This window comes from Branchiostoma belcheri, unplaced genomic scaffold (genome assembly GCF_001625305.1).
Source record: "Branchiostoma belcheri isolate BF01 breed outbred unplaced genomic scaffold, Haploidv18h27 scaffold80, whole genome shotgun sequence".
NCBI classification, from domain to species: domain Eukaryota; kingdom Metazoa; phylum Chordata; class Leptocardii; order Amphioxiformes; family Branchiostomatidae; genus Branchiostoma; species Branchiostoma belcheri.
Genome location: NW_017804465.1, coordinates 1,221,204 through 1,243,177, shown reverse-complemented (window position 1 = coordinate 1,243,177; position 21,974 = coordinate 1,221,204). Strand labels below are relative to the sequence as shown.

The window sequence follows — 21,974 nt, the reverse complement described above, 5'->3', positions numbered from 1 at the left end:
CAAAGTATACTATAAATTTATTTTACTACTTGAATATTATGATTGTGGGGAGTGTTAACGTATTTGTGACTTGGATAAGTGTTGTTGGATGTTGTTGTCTTCTTTGCGTTTGTAAGCCATGAAGTTTTAAAGATGGCGTCGGATCCAGGCGAGCCCCTGTACTGCATCTGCCGGCAGCCTTACGACGTCACACGCTTCATGATCGAGTGCGACGTCTGTGAAAACTGGTTCCACGGAAGGTAGGTGTTGTCCTGCAGCTCTGGGGAAAATTTCACGCGAATCGGTGGAGGTTTAGGGGTAGAAATTGTGATGTGAAAATGTGGACGCTTTCTGTGGGGAGGGTCATCCTTTCTTCTTTTGGTGTCTTCTTCGATTCGAAGTTAGGACAGATTGGTTCAAAATGTTCACTACATCAGTAACTAATACGGCTAGCATATGCAGCTAGAATATATTTTAAAATCATAGTTTATTTAGCTGTGAAAGAAACGGGTTTAAGGGCAAAGCGCCTTACTGATCGACCGAACAACATATCACTACATCTGCATAAGTGTGGAAAAAGACACCTCGGATATTTGTCTTCATACAGCGAGTTCTGTGTCTTCTTTCTCTGCCTTTTTTTTGGGTAAATATTCAACTCAATACTTGTCATGACACCACTGTGACACCAATAGTACGATCTAGAGTACACATGTTGTAAGGGCCGGTGCCAACTGTGGAACTCGAAGTACTGACATAAAGCAAGACAAAACACCCTGTAGCTTTGTGTGGCAGAGTAGTCACGTAGGCCACTGATGATTCATCCACATGTAGCAGACAGCAGGGTTCCTCTCTCTTTATTCAAAACACCACTGATCATACAAATCTAGTGCTTTGATATGGTGTGTGTTTCCACTTTTCAGATATAAATTACAATGATTCTTTGTTCACAATCCATCAAAATACAGTACTAGTAGTAATACTACTACATGTACATGCAGTTGTAGTAATAGTATCCGGTCTTCGATTACAATTGTGAAATCACAAAAAAAAAAGCAGTATATGAATTACAGTTCAATGGGGAATTTTTGTGGTTACTTTTAAATCTCAAAAAAAAAAAAAATTCAAACAAAATAAGTTACTTGTATATTTTTAGTTTGCTAGTATAACTTTAATCAGTGCTGGGAAGTTTTTGTTACCACTACAATTTAAAAGTACAATTGAGGTCATCAGTATAGCTAAAATGCCTCCCATCATATTTTCAGGGCTTCTGTTTTCTGTCATATTTTAATTAAATTTATTTATATAAGTTGTACATTTCACGAAACAATCCACTGTACCTTTGATAGTTACCAAAATGTATCTTTGTAACTGAAGTGGACGTACATGTACCCATGTTTAATCTGACTGAACCCCCCTCCCCCCTACTGCAGTTGTGTGGGAGTAGAAGAGCACCAGGCAGCAGATATAGACAAGTACCACTGTCCCAACTGTGCCAAGGTTCACGGGCCACTCGTCTGTAAGTACAACACTTCAGAATCTGTTTTGTATGCTTTTCTGACTGCACTTTTATCTTGATTTTATTTAATTACATTATTTTCTACAATCCTGATTGTGAATAGCTAAATTAGATGAAGAAATTTACATCCACAAATAGACATACTAGATCATGTCAATATTTGACTGTTGACCAACTAAGTAGTTTAAGTATATTCATGTTGTAATAGAACATTGAATTGATGGATTATGATTTACTTTATAGATTTTACATATATATGCATCCAGCCATATGGCATCCATAACACTAATGGCTAATTACAAATCAGGGGCTTACTGGCAGCAGTGGTAAGTTATCATACGTCAATGTCAAAATGTAAATACAACTACAGGTACTAGTACAAATATCAGGGGAACACATTTATAAAGAAACAATAGTGCTACAATTCTTATGATTTTGCTTATTAAATTATCTAGACAGTTCTGTGCATGTAGCATACTATGTTACTATTAGTAATTTTTGATTTACAATAATCATGGCATAATCAGTGGCACTGTTGGTTGGGGTAATCACCATGATTCATCACAGCAATGGCCAATAATAACTAAACATACAAGTATTACAACCAATGATTGGCATTGTCTCCTGGATCGCCCATGCCCACATGTAAACCTCCCCTGGTTGTGTCTCGTCTGTTCACAGTGAAGAGAAGGAGAAACTGGCATCGACACGACTATTCAGAAATAGACAGTGGTTCTAAGGTAGGTGACCGTTTGCGGTGGTTGCTGTTCTCTAATCCAGGCTAACCTCACATTTCTCCCCCACTCTCCTGTAGTGAAGAGAAGGAGAGGGGCTTGGCTACGGCCGGACTACTCAGAAATAGACAGTGGGTCCAGGGTGAGTAGTGATGATGGTTTGGTACGGATACAAGCCGCACTGTCACAGGTCCTTACTAGTAGGCCTAGGAAAACAAATCTTGTGTTTCTGGTTACTCTACTGACTAATGCAATATTATATTATACTAGAAAGTTAACGCCATATAGCAGTAAACATTAAGCAAATTCGAATCTATGTAGAAGATGTATAGTACAAATGGTACTCTCTTCTTCATTTTATAGAAAAACCAATTGTACAATGTATATCTGTTTAACTACCAGTAAAGGAAAAATACCAGTGTCCTAATGCATTTCAGTTTTATTTGTTAAACTGTATTTGTTGAAATTTTTTTCTTCAAAATCTGAAGAAAAAAAATCAAAATGTAATCAGAAACACAACAATATTTTCCTAGGCCTTATCCAAATTGTACTGTACATGCAGAGACTGCCTACCTACCCAGTACATGTAGGTCCAATATGAGAAATATAATAAAAAATGTATTGTCATCACAACTACAGACCACTGTTAGAAACTGAGCAGGTAATTCAGGAATGTATGTACAATATTACAGTTAACAGATCTGGCTAGATAATTTCCAAGCAGATGTGCAGTATATTATTACATAGAACTTAGACTTTTTGAGAAAGTTAAATGAGAACTGTTAATGACAAGATTTTGCACTACTTCTTTACTGCTAAGTTTAGAGCTTGTCAGTGTCACCTCATGTTAACATTGTCTTTGCACTAAAGCAACCTGTAATCTTGTCAGTAGTTTCATTTTCATAAAATTAATATTGTATTTTTTTCACTCTGTGTACATTTGTAGAAGCATCACCATATACATGTGCAGCATTTCTTTCTCTTTCTGTACAACATTGTAGTTTCTGTTAGGAATAGGCCAGAAAAAATGGCATGGGGTGTACTTTTTTTGAAACAAACTATTTCTTTAGTTTTCTTTTATCCTGTTTCACATTTTTTGTGATTCTTGCAACATCTACACAACTCCCCTAATGCTATTGTTTCAAGTCTATTCGTTAGTTACTCTTAGTACTGTACTTTGTCTACATGGAGCACAGAGTCACTTAGTCTCTTTTGATGCTGACTGTAGTACTTTTAGTACCAGAAGTATTAGCATTGTCATATTCTTTACTTTGCTAGTTTCATTTCAGTAATGTGCTGCAACTTGCAAGGCTCATCCCAGTGACTTGTGCAACATGCCTTTATGTGCAATATTGTGTGCTTAATGTGCTGTGTTGTTACACTTGCTTAATTGCATGCTGTTTGCTTATACCATGATTCAGCCACTGTTTTGCACTGTATACCACATGCTCACCCTTGTTGGTGCCATTGTAGTGCTGTAATTCATTTTCCATATTCATTGAAACTCTGCTTTGTATTCATTTAAAACTATGTATATTTCACAATGCCGTTTAAAAGAGATTTCATGCTTTTAGTCCCCTTTTTCTGCCATGGACTCATTCACAAAAAGTCAGGTCTATCCGTAATACCAGAAGTTTGCAGGGAAAGAAAGTTTGCCTCCACCAAACCATTTAGCAAAGGCTTAAAAGTAGTCAAAGTTGGCCAAATATGGAAACTATTTGGCCAACATGAGGCAAATGTTATCCTTACTATGTTAGCCAAATTGTATTACAGATAACCTCTGGTGGAGGCTATGGAAAGTGTTGTCTTTAGTTATATAAATTTCAGAGTTGGAAAAACTCCCTGCTGTTTTTCAGGCCGTGCAGACGGGAACGGTCGTCTTCATCAAGGAGCTGAGGAACCGCACCTTTCCAAGGTCAGGACGTCCTTCAAGAAAACTTTCTGTAGCTACTTAAGATCCTACCTTTAGTCTAAGAGTTTTAAGACAATTCATGTTGCTTTTGCTAAATGCTCAGTTGTTTTTATAAGGAAAACAATTATTTCGCTCAGTTTCTTCTTCTTCCGTTCCATACAAATAAGGTCAAAGACCTGGACCAGATGTCTGTCACCATGGTAACTGGTGCTGTGGCAGACACCCTCTGGTGTTGAGTTACATTACAATGAGAGCCTGCTTACCATACATTTGAATGTAGACTTTGATTAAGAATAAACAGTGCAGTTCTTTGCTGAGCTAGGCCATGTGCTACCAGTCATTATGCATTTGCTTTGCAAATGTTACCTTTCTAGTCTTCATTTTGAACCAAACACCTAACACATCTGTGTTTTCTATCCCGTAGTGCTGACGAGGTTCTGTTGAGGTTATCGGGCCATGAGTTGACTGTAGACTACCTGGAGAAAAACGGGTTCTCGGTACCCCTACTGGTGCCTCGTAAGGATGGGCTGGGGCTGGTGGTGCCCCCGCCTACCTTCTCCATCAGCAATGTGGAGGAATATGTCGGTAAGAACATGTAGTGGGAAGAAAACAGTTTTCTTTTTCTGGTAATACTGTAAATCGCTTTATATTAGTGTTAGTAAAAGTTGGCAGTCTAAGAAAAATGGACATGTTTGTGAAGGTGGCAGGTGCAGAAGAAAGGAAGTTGCAGTAATGATAACTTAGCGGGACAGAAGTGACTGCAAAAACCACAAATATAAAAGTACCATAAATATAAAGTGCTTCACAGTATTGTGTACATACTATTGGGAATATGTCGTGGGTTGCAGCATGCGCATGAAATCTAGAAAAGTCTTTTTGTGGTAGGTGATGGGTGGTACGGGTACATGTATGGTAGGAAGTAGTGTAGTGCCTGATTACATAGTCATACCATCCCCTTCACAGTTCCAATACTTTTACAAACCCCAAAACACTTTACAGAGTTCTTTGAACTCGAAGGCTAGGTAAGGTTATGAAAACCCAAAATACTTCTTAAAAGTTTTTAAAATTTTCTGTGTGTGTGTTAACTTTATAATCAGACACCCTTACATAGTACTTCTCCTTGTTTCTTGAGAAATGCAGATGTCTGAAATCTCTGACTCCTTGTTTCCCCAGGTTCCATGCGAGAGATAGATGTGATTGACGTGTGTCGACAGGAGGACCATCGCATGTTGTTACGGGAGTGGACAGAGTACTACAACTCTCCCAACAGGAGCAAGGTTCTCAACGTCATCAGTCTTGAGTTCTCTAAAACAAGGTGGGATAAACCTCATACACTACTGACTTAGATAAGTGTTACCGATTTGGAACTATTTATTGTGTTAGGGTTCTCGGAAATTTTATTGCTTTTTTGTCTGTGTGGAAACCAAAGTTTTATGCCATGTACTTGTAAAGCCTTCATCCATTCACATCAATCCACTAGATACATACACATGTACAGGGAAGTACACAGTCATGTATATCTACCACTTTGAAAACTGTGTGTTTGAGATATCCCTAGTGCAGCACCCCAGGTATGCACAGTTTACAGGAGTGGCTGTGCATTATACTGGGGGACGTTGTGTTATATAAAGTTTAACACTCTGATAAATGCTACATGTATGTGTACTGTGAACTCTCCAGGTTATCAGATCTCGTGAGGCCTCCCCATGTTGTGAGACAGATGAGCTGGGTGGATAACTACTTCCCTGAGCAGCTACCAGAAGACTGTCCCTACAGCCTTATGTCTGTATGTCAGCAGTACTCTAACTAACCACTGTTACTGTGTTTCTCTCCAGGTTATCAGATCTAGTGAGGCCTCCCCATGTTGTGAGACAGATGGATGGATGATGATGTTGATGATGATGATGTAGATGATGATGAAGATGATGATTGTACCTCTCTCTAAGTTATCAGACCTTGTGAGGCCGCCACATGTTTTGCGACAGATGGGCGGATGATGATGATGATTGTGTTATTTCTCTCCAGGTTATCAGATCTAGTGAGGCCTCCCCATGTTGTGAGACAGATGAGCTGGGTAGATAACTACTTCCCTGAGCAGCTACCAGAAGACTGTCCTTACAGCCGCCCGTATGTCTCCAAGTACTGCCTCATGGGAGTTAAGGACTCCTACACAGACTTCCACGTCGACTTCGGGGGAACTTCTGTATGGTACCATGTCTTAAGGGTGAGTTGTGTTTTTGTTCTTCTTTACCGCTGCATATCAGCGTTTGGCACTGAGCTGGGTTTTCAATGTCAGTTTTTGGTGTACATCATTTAGCTAGTATGGGAGACTAGGAAAATTTCAGCTTTGTTGAATTTATGAACATGTAATATTATCAGTAAGTATACAATTTCAATGTGTATGGTACCATGTTTTGAGGGTGAGTTTAGCTGTGTAACACAATCTCTCACTGTCGGGCATTTTGTGAAGGTGGCTGAATGTTCTGACATTTTGTCACATGACAATGTGGCGTCACTTCGCTGAACAGATCGACAATCAATTGCCCCTTTGGCCTCACAAAAGCTTTTACCTTTATCTTGAATTGTTTTTTTTTTTAATGTAAAAGCAAGTAGCCTAATTTTGCTCTATTGTCTGCTTCCCCAGGGAGAGAAGATATTTTACCTGATCCGGCCGACACCGACTAACCTGGGTCTGTATGAGCGATGGGCTTCTTCCTCCAACCAGAGCGAGATGTTCTTCGGAGACCAGGTCGACTCATGTTACAAACTGGTGGTCAAGCAGGGACAGACGCTCTTCATTCCTACAGGTTTGTTTGTTTGTTTGTTTGTTTGTTTATAATCCTGACCAATCAGAGCGAGATGTTCTTTGGTGACCAGGTGGACTCATGTTACAAACTGGTGGTCAAGCAGGGACAGACTCTCTTCATTCCTACAGGTTTGTTTGTTTGTTTGCTTGTTTATAATCCTGACCAACCAGAGCGAGATGTTCTTTGGTGATCAGGTGGACTCATGTTACAAACTGGTGGTCAAGCAGGGACAGACTCTCTTCATTCCTACAGGTTTGTTTGTTTGTTTGCTTGTTTATAATCCTGACCAATCAGAGCGAGATGTTCTTTGGTGACCAGGTGGACTCTTGTTACAAACTGGTGGTCAAGCAGGGACAGATTCTCTTCATTCCTACAGGTTTGTTTGTTTGTTTGTTTGTTTATAATCCTGACCAATCAGAGCGAGATGTTCTTTGGTGACCAGGTGGACTCATGTTACAAACTGGTGGTCAAGCAGGGACAGACTCTCTTCATTCCTACAGGTTTGTTTGTTTGTTTGTTTGTTTATAATCCTGACCAATCAGAGCGAGATGTTCTTTGGTGACCAGGTGGACTCGTGTTACAAACTGGTGGTCAAGCAGGGACAGATTCTCTTCATTCCTACAGGTTTGTTTGTTTGTTTGTTTGTTTATAATCCTGACCAATCAGAGCGAGATGTTCTTTGGTGACCAGGTGGACTCATGTTACAAACTGGTGGTCAAGCAGGGACAGACTCTCTTCATTCCTACAGGTTTGTTTGTTTGTTTGCTTGTTTATAATCCTGACCAACCAGAGCGAGATGTTCTTTGGTGATCAGGTGGACTCATGTTACAAACTGGTGGTCAAGCAGGGACAGACTCTCTTCATTCCTACAGGTTTGTTTGTTTGTTTGCTTGTTTATAATCCTGACCAACCAGAGCGAGATGTTCTTTGGTGATCAGGTGGACTCATGTTACAAACTGGTGGTCAAGCAGGGACAGACTCTCTTCATTCCTACAGGTTTGTTTGTTTGTTTGCTTGTTTATAATCCTGACCAACCAGAGCGAGATGTTCTTTGGTGATCAGGTGGACTCATGTTACAAACTGGTGGTCAAGCAGGGACAGACTCTCTTCATTCCTACAGGTTTGTTTGTTTGTTTGCTTGTTTATAATCCTGACCAACCAGAGCGAGATGTTCTTTGGTGATCAGGTGGACTCATGTTACAAACTGGTGGTCAAGCAGGGACAGACTCTCTTCATTCCTACAGGTTTGTTTGTTTGTTTGCTTGTTTATAATCCTGACCAATCAGAGCGAGATGTTCTTTGGTGACCAGGTGGACTCTTGTTACAAACTGGTGGTCAAGCAGGGACAGACGCTCTTCATTCCTACAGGTTTGTTTGTTTGTTTTATAATCCTGACCAACCCTCTTCATTCCTACAGATCATTATGCTCCCATCATCTACTTAATACAAAAGGAGGTCAATGATTACCCGGTAGCTCTCATGTTTAAAGTTAAAACTTTAGATCCAACATAAAAGAGAAATGTTCTCACTTAGAGCTTTCGACCAGTCACCCTGGTCTTCCTCAGTAGACTGACCCAGTGAGACTTGTCACGTGGCTTCTTTGAAGTGTGACGTCAACACTGGGTCAAAGGTATCTGGTAGACGTTGTCGGCCCCCGTTACAGTTAACCGTTGATGTGGATGATATTATTATCAAGCTCTTATAGTATGTTTTCATATAGATTGTAGATGCCATACATTAAGTCTGTAATGTCTTTCCCCCTGCAGGTTGGATCCATGCAGTTCTAACTCCGGTCGACTCTCTCATCTTTGGTGGAAACTTCCTACACAGCTACAACATGGGCAAACAGCTACAGTAAGTTCTAAACCACTGTTGTCTTTTAAAAATATGATTTTACTTATTTTTAGATTCCAGTATATAATGATAGAAATAGTAATGGTAATATACTAACTTGAAGAGAATTACAGTGTGGATTATTATTAAGGAAGAAACTTTTGGCTCTACTTCTGGTTTTGGAGAACACATAATACAGACTGATAACATTTTAGAGATTGTCAGTGCTATCTTTGACTTTGAGTTCATTGAGCTAAAAAATAGTTTGTGCTTATGAGTATTCAAAACAAAAATTTTATAGACTGCATATAATATTTATATCTTTTTATAGGCATGTTGAACAAACATTATGTTGTTATTACAGAGTTTATGACATGGAGAAGAGACTAAAAACCCCGGAGAAATTCCTGTTTCCCTACTTTGAAGCCACAAACTGGTATGCAGCCAAAAACATCATGGAGACACTCAAGGGTGGGGACAGTATTTTTTTGCTTGTTGTTTGTTTCCTTTTTTTCTTGTTCATAGTTTTTGTAATCATGTACCACTTGTGGACAGTTTGGCAGAGTAGATATTGTACACAGTATACAGGACCTGGTATTGTTGCTGTTAGAATAACATCCAGGTCTTACCATAACCTATGTTCTGAAGGTACAGATTGTTGTGATGTAATTTGTGCATGTTTCATATTTTTTTTGTTTTACCCAGAATGACCTATCTCATAGCATTGTTTTACAGTGGAGCCATAAAAAAACATGCATTACACATAACATGTCTTACACATAATACATAGGGGTTTTCTTTTACACAACCAGTATTGTCTTTTGCCTTGCTTACGTTTCAGTGTTAGACACCTTCCTTAGAGCTTCTGACCAAATTGTAAGCAAGGTTAGACAAGATTGGTTGTGTAAAAGGAAACTCCTATATCCTATACTTTACCAACCTATGTTCCCAGAGTATAATGAGGACTTGCGAGTTCCCCCTCGGTACCTGCTGGACGGGGTTCACTCACTCCTCACAGCACTCAAAAAACACTACACAATACATAACGCATGTCATATATAATACATACATGCACTACATAATATCTAACAGTAACATGTATTTCCCAGAGTATAACGAGGACTTGCGAGTTCCCCCTCGGTACCTGTTAGACGGGGTTCACTCACTCCTCACCGCACTCAGGAGCTGGACTTCTCGCAAGGAGGTGAGCAGGGGGCAAAGGGTAAAATAAAGGTCAATGAACAGGTTAAAGGGCAAACAAAGGTGAAAGGTAATGTCATGTACTGATAACCAATGTACAAAAGGCTGCTGTATCAGGAAGTGAGGAGTGATATATATGCAACTTACATTGTACACTAAAATTACATGTTGTGTGCTGCATGTCACAATGGTTCCTTTTTCCTCTAAGAGATCTGTTTTGGCTGATCACTAACAGCTTCTGTCATTTTATGTTCTGCTAGACCTTTTCCATGTAGTTTCCAGACAGTAGGAATATGGCTTTGCAGAATTTCCAACTAACATGACACTGTACTGTACAGCTATACCCATGTTCTTCCCAGTTGAAATTGAACTACATGCCATAAAGTTTACACTATTGTAACACCTAACCTCTAGATAATTTTCCACAGTATTTATTACTAATATTTTGACACGAGCTGTCCTAAAGTGTACACTATAGTATTATAACACTACTTAGCCCCTACATGTAGATAGTTCAGTACAGTTTTAACTAACTAACATTCCTTAGCCTCCCATTGACACAAGCCGTCATGTTTTTTTGCCCCTGATGCCACCAGAGCCTGTCAAAGCTTCAGGGCATTGTAAGTTCTCACCACTACTAAATCTACAGTCAGTGGCTGTGTATGTGGGATGTCTGTACCGCACTTGTACACACAACTGTGGCTTATGGTGATACTTGCTTGTGATAGTAACACTCTTCAAAACCCCTGTGTCACCTCCCCTTTTCCTATGCACATACAATGTGTTTTAGATACTGAAAACAAAGTGTCTTACCTATATATTCAGATCCAGCATGAAACATTGTGCACCTCACATCTTTATGTTGTTTTTGAAGAGTCCACTAAAGAAATAAAGACAAGTAGAAAAGGTCTACACTGTAAATGCATTTACTTTAAAATTTATTTTCACAATTTTCGTGTTTTTCTCAAAATAATGCAAAATCATAACACTATGACTACGCTTTTTGTATTGCTTTAACCGTGAGCTTCAAACACTGCAAAACATCATTTTCCCTCCTTCAATGAAATGAAACAACTGCAAAGAAAAAATGCCTTTACAGAATCCTACACATGTAATTACCAGTACCTGTATGTACTAAATTTTTCACCTTCTTGTCTCCCCAGTTTCTGAAGAGCCACAAGGCAGAGGTGCCTGAGGTTGTCCATCACACCAAACTCATCAAGGACCTGGCCAGGGAGCTGAAGACTGCTGAGGTGGGGGGAACGGCTTACAATGTAAGTGGTATTCATAACTATATATATTCATTAGTGCCATTACTCCGGCATTAGCATCTAACTCACAACGTTGGCAGAACGTACATTGTCTGGGAAAATCCGTAATGTAAGGTAGATGGAAGGAACATTTCAATGTAAGATTGTATTTGTGTATATAAAGTTAACATCCTGTCTGTAGTTTCCAAAGGTTATGCTGGAAAAGATATCATCATTCTGTAATAGTCAAAATTCTGATGCAATGTTGACAATCATTCATAAAAAAACGTGAAAAATTAGGGTCTCCCGTAGGCACAGTACCTTCTGCTGATGTGCTAAAAATGGACGTACAGTATCTAACATATGCCTTTAGATATGTGGTCAGGGCTTTAAAAAACGTAGTTGGCCAATATGACCACTTTTTGGTGTAACCTTTGATCATTTTTCCCATTAACACAAGCATTAAGAATTCTGACTGTCTATAATGACCACCTGTCCACAAAGACCAGATTTTCAAACCATCTTATGTTTCCTGACCAGACACTAAACGTGAAGCCAGCTAAGGCAGAAAAGAAGAAAAAATCCAAGGAGAAACCTTCCAAGGGGAAGAGTAAGAAAGCCAAGACCACCCTGGTACAAGAAGCCAACCTGGACCTCTTAGAACAGTTCACACAGAACAAACTACAGGAGATCTCTCATACTAAGGTAAGATATAGTCAAGAAAATTAGTTTTATTACCTTTGCCAAGAAGGTTATGTTTTTGAAGTTTGTGCCTTCCGGCCTGGCAGCTTTACACAGTGGAACTTCTGGTTTTAATGCCTGGTGTTCTGGATATGCTACATGTGTGGTCAGAATTTTTGGGTCCCCTAGCAGCTAGTTTTGGAACTGCAGTGGCATATGTGTTAAAGTCTATGGCAAAGCCATGAGGTGAAAGAACTTGAATTGATGTGAATGTTGCTTTACCTGCTGGCAGCATTCTTTGAAGTTTTATATGTACTACATGGTCTACCAAGTTTGGAATGACCAACAAAATGTTACCATGCACTATGTTTCGAGTTGTCCCCATAGGAAGCCATGCCCTCCTGAAGTATGTTACCTTATTTATGTTCCCTGTACCTAATGTTGTCCCCACAGGAAGCCATGCCATCGCTGAAGGTTCGTATCCCCAAGGCCGGTGCCTTCATCCCTCCTGCTACATCTACTCCTGCCACAACAGCCAACACCAACATCACAACAGATGGGAAAGGACTCAAACTGGTGCTCTCTAATGGAAAAATTGTCAGGTAAGTCCTCCGATAGATTTTGCATCAAATTGGTCAGTCTGTTGTCACCATAATTAGTCTAGATCTAACTTTACCATTTGCACAATGCCTCTACTGTGCAGATTCGTCTTTCCACGCTGTCACTTTCTTTGTAGGTCATTGTATGCTTTTTATGTCATAGATTTCCTACAAAATCTCATTAGTAATAGACAGTACTTTGTTGTTTTTTGCTCTTGTAGCGGTGAGTCCGGCCAGCGTCAGCAGGGCAGAGTAGGAGAGTTCCAGCCTCTGGTGATGAAGGATGACTCCAGTGACGAAGAAACTTTGGTTATCAGCGATGAACCTCTCTCAGCCAGCTCAGGCAAACTCAGACTCAAACTCTCATGTGAGTTTTATTCTTAGTCTTCTTAGTCCCGCAGACTCAAACTCTCATGTGAGTTTTAATTCCTAGTAAGGTGTCTGCTGTCTGGCAATGGAGTTTATGATAAGATTACTAGGTGTCACTTCTACACATGTTGAACTTCGTACATACATGTAGATTAGTTACAGCCAGCTCAGGATAACTTAGACTCAAACTCTCACTCTCACTATCATTCTAGGCGTATGCAGTTTATGTCAATATTGCTAGGTGTTGCTTTTATGTTCACACCAACGTAGAGCAGTTACAGCAAGCCCAAGAAAACTCAGTCTCTAATGTAACTATCGTGTGAGTTTTATGCTTAGTAAGGTGTCTGGGTATGCACATGCAGTTCATGTCAAGATTGCTAGGTATCGCTTCTATGCCATACCAACAGTCAGTTTGGGATAACTCAGACAAATATGACAAAGGACAACATGTTCTCAGCTGTAATGTGTAACTACTATGTAATTGAAAAACTCTTCATTTACTGCAGTTTATGTCAAGATTGCTAGGTGTCACTACTAAGCTGGTATGTTATACCAGCTATACAGATACACAGATACAGATAGTAACATTATCTTGCTGTGTTTTGCAGTTAATGGCAGGACTAATGTGAGAGATGCAGCCACCGGAAACCTGTCATCCCCAGACAGAGGGTTCATGTCATCAGACAGTAGCATGGCTTCCCCGATACACCAAAGGTAATTAAAGATTAAAGTCAAAATAGCTACTGGTATGCACAAATAGTTCATCAAGTTGGTAAGTCACTGAAAAAAGAGTCTCTTCTTACACAACCAGGTTTATACAGCCAATGTTTAAGTGACTGTCTCTGCCGGTTGTGTAAAAACTTTTATTCGACATTCATTCTTGTTTTCTAGACTAAATTGCAGCTGTCTACTGGTCCCTTGGATAATTTTGCCCATTTACACAAGCAGTAAGAATCCTGTCTGTAGTGACCACCTTACAACATAGACCGGTGTCCTGAGTGGTCTTCTTGAACAAGTTTGACTGTATTATGGAGCCAAATGACTGCTTATTTTACAGACTAAACCGCAGCAGTCAGCAGCAGCCCCCACCAGCACCACACAGAACAGTTGGGACTATAGAGGACCTTCTCCAGGCCAGTCAGTACAGTGTACCTGATATAGCACCCGGCCAACTCCAGGTCGACTTTCCTGATATTCAGGAGGAACTCAAGTAAGAAACAGCTTATTTGTTTATGTCAGGGTTAGGCAAAATATAGCAAGATACAGAATTATCATGAAAGTTCATCTGTGTTGGCAGTTACATTGTTGAAAGTTAAAACTTTTGATCCAACACCAAAAGTTCTCTTACCTAGAGCTTTTGACCAGTGACTCTGGTCTTCCTCAGTAGACTGACCCAGTGTTGACGTCATACTTCAAAGAACCCACGTGACAAGCCTCACTAGGTCAGTCTACTGAGGAAGACCAGAGTGATTGGTCGAAAGCTCTAGGTGAGAGAACTTTTTGTGTTGGATCAAAAGTTTTAACTTTGAACAAGTTACAGGATTGTAGTCCTGAGAAATCCATAGACATGAACTGTCATAGAAAACGGTAACTGTAGATTAGATGTTTTTTTAATCTTATTTTATAATACTAGTAGGTCAAATGTATTATGCTATAGCTAGTATAAGCTATAAGATGTCTAAGTTACTCTCTGTGCTATTCCAGGAATACGCCTGCCTCCCCGGCTATGCAGGATGCTGTGCAGGCCATGTTGTCTATGGCTCTTCCAGTCAATGTCTCCCCTCCCGCCCCTGTACGCAAAGCAAGCCTACTCAGCAAAAAGGCCAGGAAAGACCAGCCAAGGTATGTAAAACAACAAAACATTGGCACAAGTACCCATTTCTGCAGCACTTACAACTACAGTTTTCCATACTCCTATAGTTAAAGCTAGATGTCTGCTGATGAGATTGAAAATTGAACTAAAAAAAACTGGTTTCATTACCTTTAGGCCACAGTGGATTGAGTGTATAGATGATATTTGCACACACATTAGATTTTGTCCATTTCCCAACCAAAAAAATGTGTGCAACTATACTGTAAATCGTACAAAGCATTCTTTCGTTATGAACTTAAAGGATGACAGAGGTTGAAAGGCGAGGAAGAAGATGCCAGAAGAAGGGAAGCAGAGCTTGAATGACTGCTTGTTTGCACCACCTAGCCTTCCAAAGTCAAAGAAGATGTGATAGAACAAAAATAAAGAATCTGTTGCCATATTGTGCCAGTAAACGAATAGTTCCATTGATGTTTTCTTGAACTTTATCCTTCCACATCAGATCTGGTGAGTCCAAAGAGGAAAGAGCGAAGAAGGTTTATGACTTTGATGAGGAGGATGATGATGCGTCCGTGGACCCCTGCTACAAGGACGACCAGTATGGTGAGTCTAAAGAACAGAGCTAATTGACTGACTGAAAGATTGAATGAAAGACTTAGTGTATTAAATTTCTGCTACCTGTACCAGCTATCAGCTTTTAGGACTACACCATAGTCAAAGTGATACAGAGATTTCCTGATTGTACACAACCAACCAGAAGACGTGACTGTTAACCAACATTAACAACCAAAACTAAAGAGGGCAGGGATACCAGTTAGTAGTAAACAGTAAAACGTACTGCACGGGCTGTAAGAATTGTTTAATATTGATGATGGTTAATACTTTAATTTGTAAATTTAGCCATGACTGTAACTTGTGAAATTATGTTCTTGAGTGCCATCCATTCTTTGATAAAGCTGTTTTGAATTTAGCCTTGAAACAATCTGATGGGAGAACGTAATCGAGTGAGCTGCTCTGTGAGATACCTTACTTACCTGCATGTTTATTTCTGTTCCCCCAGTGTATCCAGCCCTCCAAGGCTCTGAGGACGAGGCTCCTGTCTTCAAACCTCGCTCCAAGAAGCCAAAAAGGGACCCTCAAGATGCTCCTTGGAATCCTAAAGGTGTCTTAGATCTTATTGTTTATCAACATATCTAAGATGATAACATGTTTTCAGTATAGATTGTTGTTTATGGCAGCTAGCAGTTAGCATGATGATTTTGGGATCTGTTAGGTGTGAATCAAAGTGATTTTGAAAAGTTAAGCCCCCTTCTCATGACTTTACTCCTGACCACTCCCCAACCAAGATTGGTACTGGGTTGGGAGTTGCCTGGAATCCATCCTATTCTAGCTCCAGTTCATTCTCTAATCCTCCAAGTAGAATATTACTTTCCTGACTTTGATTTCTCCAAATTTATAGTCGGCGTGTGCACACAACTTTTAAAGATTAGTACTAATGGTAGGCAACTGTGCCGACAAACTCCTAACCATAGATGACCCAACCATGGAGAAGGTCGGAGTCGGTTATGTTTGACAGGAGTTTTAAGTACATGTTCTGAACAACCTCTTCTGTGTTTTCCGTCCCAGCCAAAGTCCTTCCGTCAGTCCCCAGACCTGAGCGTGCACCCCGGGAAGGAGTTCGCAAACCTGAGGTGGAGAGCGCGCTGGCTGACGCTGCAGCTAAGCTGGGAGAGAAGGTCGGTGGCAGGGACATTGTGCAATATTCAGGCAGAATTTCTAATGTATGTTCTTAATCTAGTATTGAAAAAATCTTCAAGAATTCCTCTGAGGAACGGTAAATTTTTAGCAAATTCTGGGCCACTAAATTTACTGAAATGATATACCTACATGTACATTTCGTAACTCTTGTGTATATCACCATACCTTAGCTCCCCCTGGTCCTAAGCTAGCAAACATGGGTAGCAAGTTTTCATGTCCTTCTATCAACAGCTACTGTCTCTGCCTTTTCCCATGGGATGTTTGCCCTTTTCCTTCCATTACCATCTGGATGTACCCAGATAGAGGATCTTAAATCAGCCATAGCAGACCAGGTTATGTGGGCAAGAGTAGTGCAGCAGCTAACCCCGTACCCAAATTGCAAGGGTCGACAGATGATGATGACAATGTATCCAGACAATTTTGAGTGTCAGTATCATTCATAGTTAATTCTCCCTATCTTTTCTACATCACAGAAGCCAGCCAAGAGGAAGTACACAAAGAGGAAACTGAGTGACAGTCTGGACGACGCGCCCCCCTCCCACCCCTCCTCCCTCCTCAGTAAGTCACACAGCGCCATTAACCATCCTCTCATGAAGAGTAAACTGGAAGGAGAAGGCTTGTCAGAAAGTGCGCCGGCTTCTGTACTGGCTGGCAAGATGGCCATGGAGAGTCCAAAAAGTAAGTATTCACCTTCCAAGGGTTAGATGTGCTTGCACAGAAATACTGCAGCATGATTAGATTTCTCAGATTCATAGTGTTTGGATCGATACTTAAGCCTACAGATCTCTTTCAGTCACTGATGAAAGGTTGTGGATGCTCCCTGAAATGTCTGACTGCTTTCAAAGTCAATTACTGGAGTAACTGTTACTTTAAATTGGTATGTTTGTGGTGTCATGATTTTGCATTAAGAGGGCTCTGCAAAAATTGTGAAAATCACCCCCTGTATTATAGTAGTGTTCTCCTGAATAGATGTGAGATGATTCTATTCTGATTAACAAAATGGAAAAAGGGAGGAAGCATACATGTTGTACATAAAATTTCAGGGCATCAAGTTTTAGAATTTATGTTGTTTAACCATTTTGGTAACCATATGATATGGTAGCATCTTGTTTGGGAAAATACTGTTTTGTGATTTATTTTTCTGATCAAGTTCTTGTTCTTTCCACACAGTGAAGAGACCGAAGAAAGGCATGGCCACAGCAAAACAAAGACTCAGCAAAATTCTTAAACTCAACAAGGGAGGTCGGCTTATTATTTAACAAAACAGCTAGTAATATAGTTCATACACTGAGGAAGACATAGGCCAAATAACTCATAGACAATTCAAACTCTACAGAAATAATAAAATGGTGTTTCAAACTTTACCACTGGATATAAGAATCTATTGTCAGTAAAACTAGAACTGGATATAAGAATTTAATTTATTGACAATAAAATTCTTATATCCGTGGGTGAAGCTTGAAACACTATTTTATTGATATAACCCTGGATGAATTATCATCACAAAAGTATCTACAGAGATAACTTCCTGACTTTTTGAGTGAATGCCATCACTGTTCTTCAGTTTCAATAGAATGAGCTAACAGAATACTGAAGAAGAGTGATGGGTGTCACTGGAAATGTTTTGAAGTATTTTCTGTAATATATCCAGTAGTAGATACGAAAATAGTTTCATCAGGTTGGTAAAGCTTATGATATGGGGATTTTCTTTTACACAACTCTGAAGAAGGTCTGAAACAATGTAGATACTCAACTGAAACATAGGCAAGGTAAGAGACAATACTTGTTGTGTAAAAGAAAATCCCTACATCCTATCCAGTATCAGAATTTGAAGTTGTCTATGAGTGTTGTTTGCCTGGATGTCTAACCTTCATCAACAAAGGCCAAGTACAAGTAGATACATGTAAGTTTGTCATAGATTTCCATACAGTGCATTACACGGATGGAAAATTGCAAAGACTGAAGTATAGAAGCCTTACACTATCCAGTTAACTCTGAAGTCTGACTTGTACAGTGACTTAGTCTAGATACAGAAACTGTAATTATGTTTTCCCTAGTTTTTGTTGCATGCCTGTATAATAGTCTGATTTGAAACAAAACAAAAACCCGTAAACCCATACAAACATGACACAACCATGTTCACTTGCATGTATAAAAGCAGAAAAATCTACAGACTCAATATCCATGTAAAAAACATACATTTTTGGTAGTTCTGAAAAAATGGCCTTACTACATGAGCAGGAAAGATTTTTACACAGGCAGTTCTCTCACTGTAAATTAACCACAAGTACCCAGATACAACAAAGTAAACAATGTATAAAGTTTCGCCAAAAAACAGTTACTCAAGCAACTGGATATGATTTTGGAAACGTCAGACGTTTCAGCTAGTATCCACTAGCTTTTGTCAGTGACTGGGACTTACATTTCAGTCACTTTCCTCAGTCACTGACAAAAGCTAGTGGATACTAGCTGAAACGTCTGACCGTTTCCAAAATCATATCCAGCTGCTTTTTGGCATATCATATTACCTGGATGTCTAACCTTCATCGACGTATAATGTATAAAGTTTGTCTGCAAAAAAACTACTTCATTTTGCTTTAAGTACATCTTCAAGTGGCCAGTTTTGAACTTATTCTTTCAGTCAAGGGCTTATGGAAAAACTAGCTCATATTTCTGGTAGGTAAAATTACTAAAAATGTGACTGATGAAAGCAAGTGGCAATACAAAGAACTTCTCCTTTGAGAATGAGTTAAATACCATAAGTGAAAATGAATAATATGCTAACATTTTATGAAGAAAAAGAGGCGTCTGTTCTAACTACTCAATTCTTCCCAGAAAGTGTTTGCAATTGTACATATTTGTTTCTGTGTTAGTATTGAGTTTGTATTGGCTCTTTTGTGTAGAATACTATAAAATAATACACAAGTTTAAGAAGAATACTGTGGCTAAAGGCTAATTATAGGATATGATTTTCCAATGATAAGTTGGTATAATTTTGTATATATATCCCAGTGTAGGATTATCTACCTATAGAAATGTGCTGTTGTGTGAAAAAGGTTTCCCAGAAAATGCAAAGGTTGTTACAAACATGCTGATTAGGTAACAAAACAAAAAAAAAGCATGTATTTTTGTCCCAACCTGAACAGAGAAGTGTTAAGCCATTTTGAGTGTTGTACATCATCATAAGTAATGCCTAGTAAGGCCTAGCAAAAAATGTTGTGTTTCCTGTTTCCCAACTGACCCTAGAAAAAACTGATGACTCTAGAAACAACTGATGACCCTAGCCTATTTTAGGTGGACCCCTGCAAGGGACATATATTTTTCAAGCTGATCATGGTCTGACACCTGAGTCATGAAACGCTGTACAATCAGTTTTCCAACATTGACATTGAAAATATAAGTGTCCTCATGCAAGTTTTACGTTGTTGAACTGTATTGTATATCTTGGATCACAAGTTGGTCACTAGAAATTGCCAAAGTCTAATAAAAAAGAGAAGGAAAAAAGATAATCCCTACCTACTGACCCTAAGACAGGAAACACAACATTTTTCCCTAGGCCTGAGATCTGTGTAACCTACAGCAAAATGGTATGTAATACGTGTTTACAAGTCTGCATGTGGCTTTTGTGTGAAGTGAATTTTGTACTAATGTTCAGATCCAAACATTTTTCTTCCTCGTAAATACTATATACTAAACCGTGTGTTGTGAAACTTTTGGGTGCCTACATGTATCCATGCAGCTATGGACATAGCCAGTTATAAAACAGAATTATTTTGCCGTGAATAATTTCATCAGGTTGGCAAGAGACTAAGTGTATAGGAAGGTTCTTTATTCAACAACCAGTTGGTTTTTGCATCCAATGTTTTGATGACCATCTGTCACCCTCTTCTGCAATATTGCAAATGCATGAAAACCCATAGCCTCTTAGCATGCCAAAAAATGGGGGTCTTCAGGGTCTTTGGGAGCTTTTATGTGCTATTTCCTGATTGCATATAGACAACATAGCCAGCCTGGTTGAATTACCCCCATTTGAACTGGGCTAATCAGAAAACAGCCGAAGACCACCAAACCCCCAGTTCTATAAGCCTGCTACGGAACTGGGCTAATCAGAAAACAGCCGAAGACCACCAAATCCCCAGTTCTATAAGCCTGCTACGGTGGCTAGAAATCCCAAAGGTTGTTGAATAAAGAACCTTCTTAGACAGAATTATTTTTGCATTATGTTGTCTTATGTGATATGTTCTTAATTCAGATTCTGAAGTGAAACCATGTCATGGTGCTATAACTCAACAAAACTCCAGTATTGAAAATCTATCAACACTTTATTCAAATGTCATTATTAACAATCGCATCACAAATTTTCATGATTTCCAAAATTTGTTCTTCCTTGATTCTTGCAAAGTTAGGATCAGAAGTTATTAAGACTAATTCCTAACATGTGAATAATTACCACCTTTTTATGTGGCCCTTACTAACAATAGATAAGTGATGATTAGGTAATGTACACATTATTGTTGAGATAAATTGTACAGTCGGTTCCCAAAACTTGTGCTTTGTGCATGCAAAAAGGTCCTAAACAGTTGATAAGTATAGCAATAACTAACGTTCAAGGATTGTTAGCAAAAGGTTGGTATAAAATTCCAGTAGAAGAGTTGTGTGGCGTTAGAATTCTGTACAGTAGAGTTTAAAAAATACATAAAAATAGAGCATATTTGTAGTGTTAATTGAGTAGAACTGTGTTGTTTCATGATGTTCCTTTCTTGCACTGTATTCTGTATATAAATTAGAAATAGCATGTGTTAAGAATTCCGGAAAAAAAGCACTGCATAGTCTACATAATTGACCACTTTTACTGTTGGTATTTCTTGCACTATTTTGATGTTCAGAAGGAAACGAAAGGTTCATATTTATTTCTTCTACACATCTGAGGTTATTCTGTACATGTATATCAACATTTTTTGTACTTTAAAAGAAGCTTGTTCTGTGGAAGGAAGTTTTCTTAATACGTTACCTCAGTGTTTGTTGTATCCCAACCTACCAAAATAATATATTGATTGAAAATCATTCTTGAGTTGTGTATTTTTTGATAATGCATACTTGTGTTTCTATAGTGAAGATACTTAAATTTACAAAAGTAACACATTACATTGCAGTGGACAGTACGAAATGTATATAGTTCACATATTATCCTAGAAAACCTTGTGAAAGATGTTAGTAACTTGTAGAAATTTTATATACACATCTTGAAACGCAACATCACACGTGAAAATTGCATAGAACGTGCTGCCAACGATAACTGTACATGTGCAAAGCAACAGTAGAAAAAGACGTTCCGCTCCTGAGGCGTTGGCAAAATCGATTGTACCACTACGACTTAAGAATTTCTCTTTACAATGCATTGAATAACCTCTGGCATAAAGACAAGAGGTTGCGTTCTGCGTTGATTGAAATTTCATACATTTTACAGTATTTGTACAAGCTTTTTCACAGTATAATCTACTGTAGTCTCTTACTATCCATAACCCC

The 21,974-nt window shown here is 39.1% G+C and overlaps 1 protein-coding gene across 1 annotated transcript; it reads left to right on the top strand.

Annotated features, from left to right (window-relative positions):
* The first annotated feature begins 97 nt into the window (after positions 1-97).
* Positions 98-18,735, top strand: LOC109486459 (lysine-specific demethylase 7B-like). The gene is made up of 23 exons (XM_019790288.1): positions 98-239; positions 1,410-1,495; positions 2,177-2,235; positions 4,086-4,144; positions 4,566-4,726; positions 5,315-5,456; positions 6,167-6,365; positions 6,786-6,948; positions 8,715-8,802; positions 9,146-9,252; positions 9,891-9,985; positions 11,145-11,255; positions 11,772-11,936; positions 12,366-12,514; positions 12,733-12,878; positions 13,489-13,594; positions 13,938-14,090; positions 14,585-14,722; positions 15,193-15,293; positions 15,751-15,852; positions 16,317-16,426; positions 16,922-17,126; positions 17,619-18,735. Exons 1-23 carry the CDS (start codon positions 133-135, stop codon positions 17,705-17,707), a joined length of 2,841 nt encoding a protein of 946 aa, XP_019645847.1. The 5' UTR covers positions 98-132; the 3' UTR covers positions 17,708-18,735.
* Positions 18,736-21,974: the final 3,239 nt, after the last annotated feature.

Bases quoted from the DNA above. Each gene is read 5' to 3' on its own strand.
- LOC109486459 (XM_019790288.1), top strand. From the start codon at position 133: ATGGCGTCGGATCCAGGCGAGCCCCTGTACTGCATCTGCCGGCAGCCT. The intron at 11,937-12,365 runs GTAAGATATAGT...TTGTCCCCACAG, and splicing joins AGGAGATCTCTCATACTAAG to GAAGCCATGCCATCGCTGAA. The intron at 16,427-16,921 runs GTCGGTGGCAGG...TCTACATCACAG, and splicing joins CAGCTAAGCTGGGAGAGAAG to AAGCCAGCCAAGAGGAAGTA.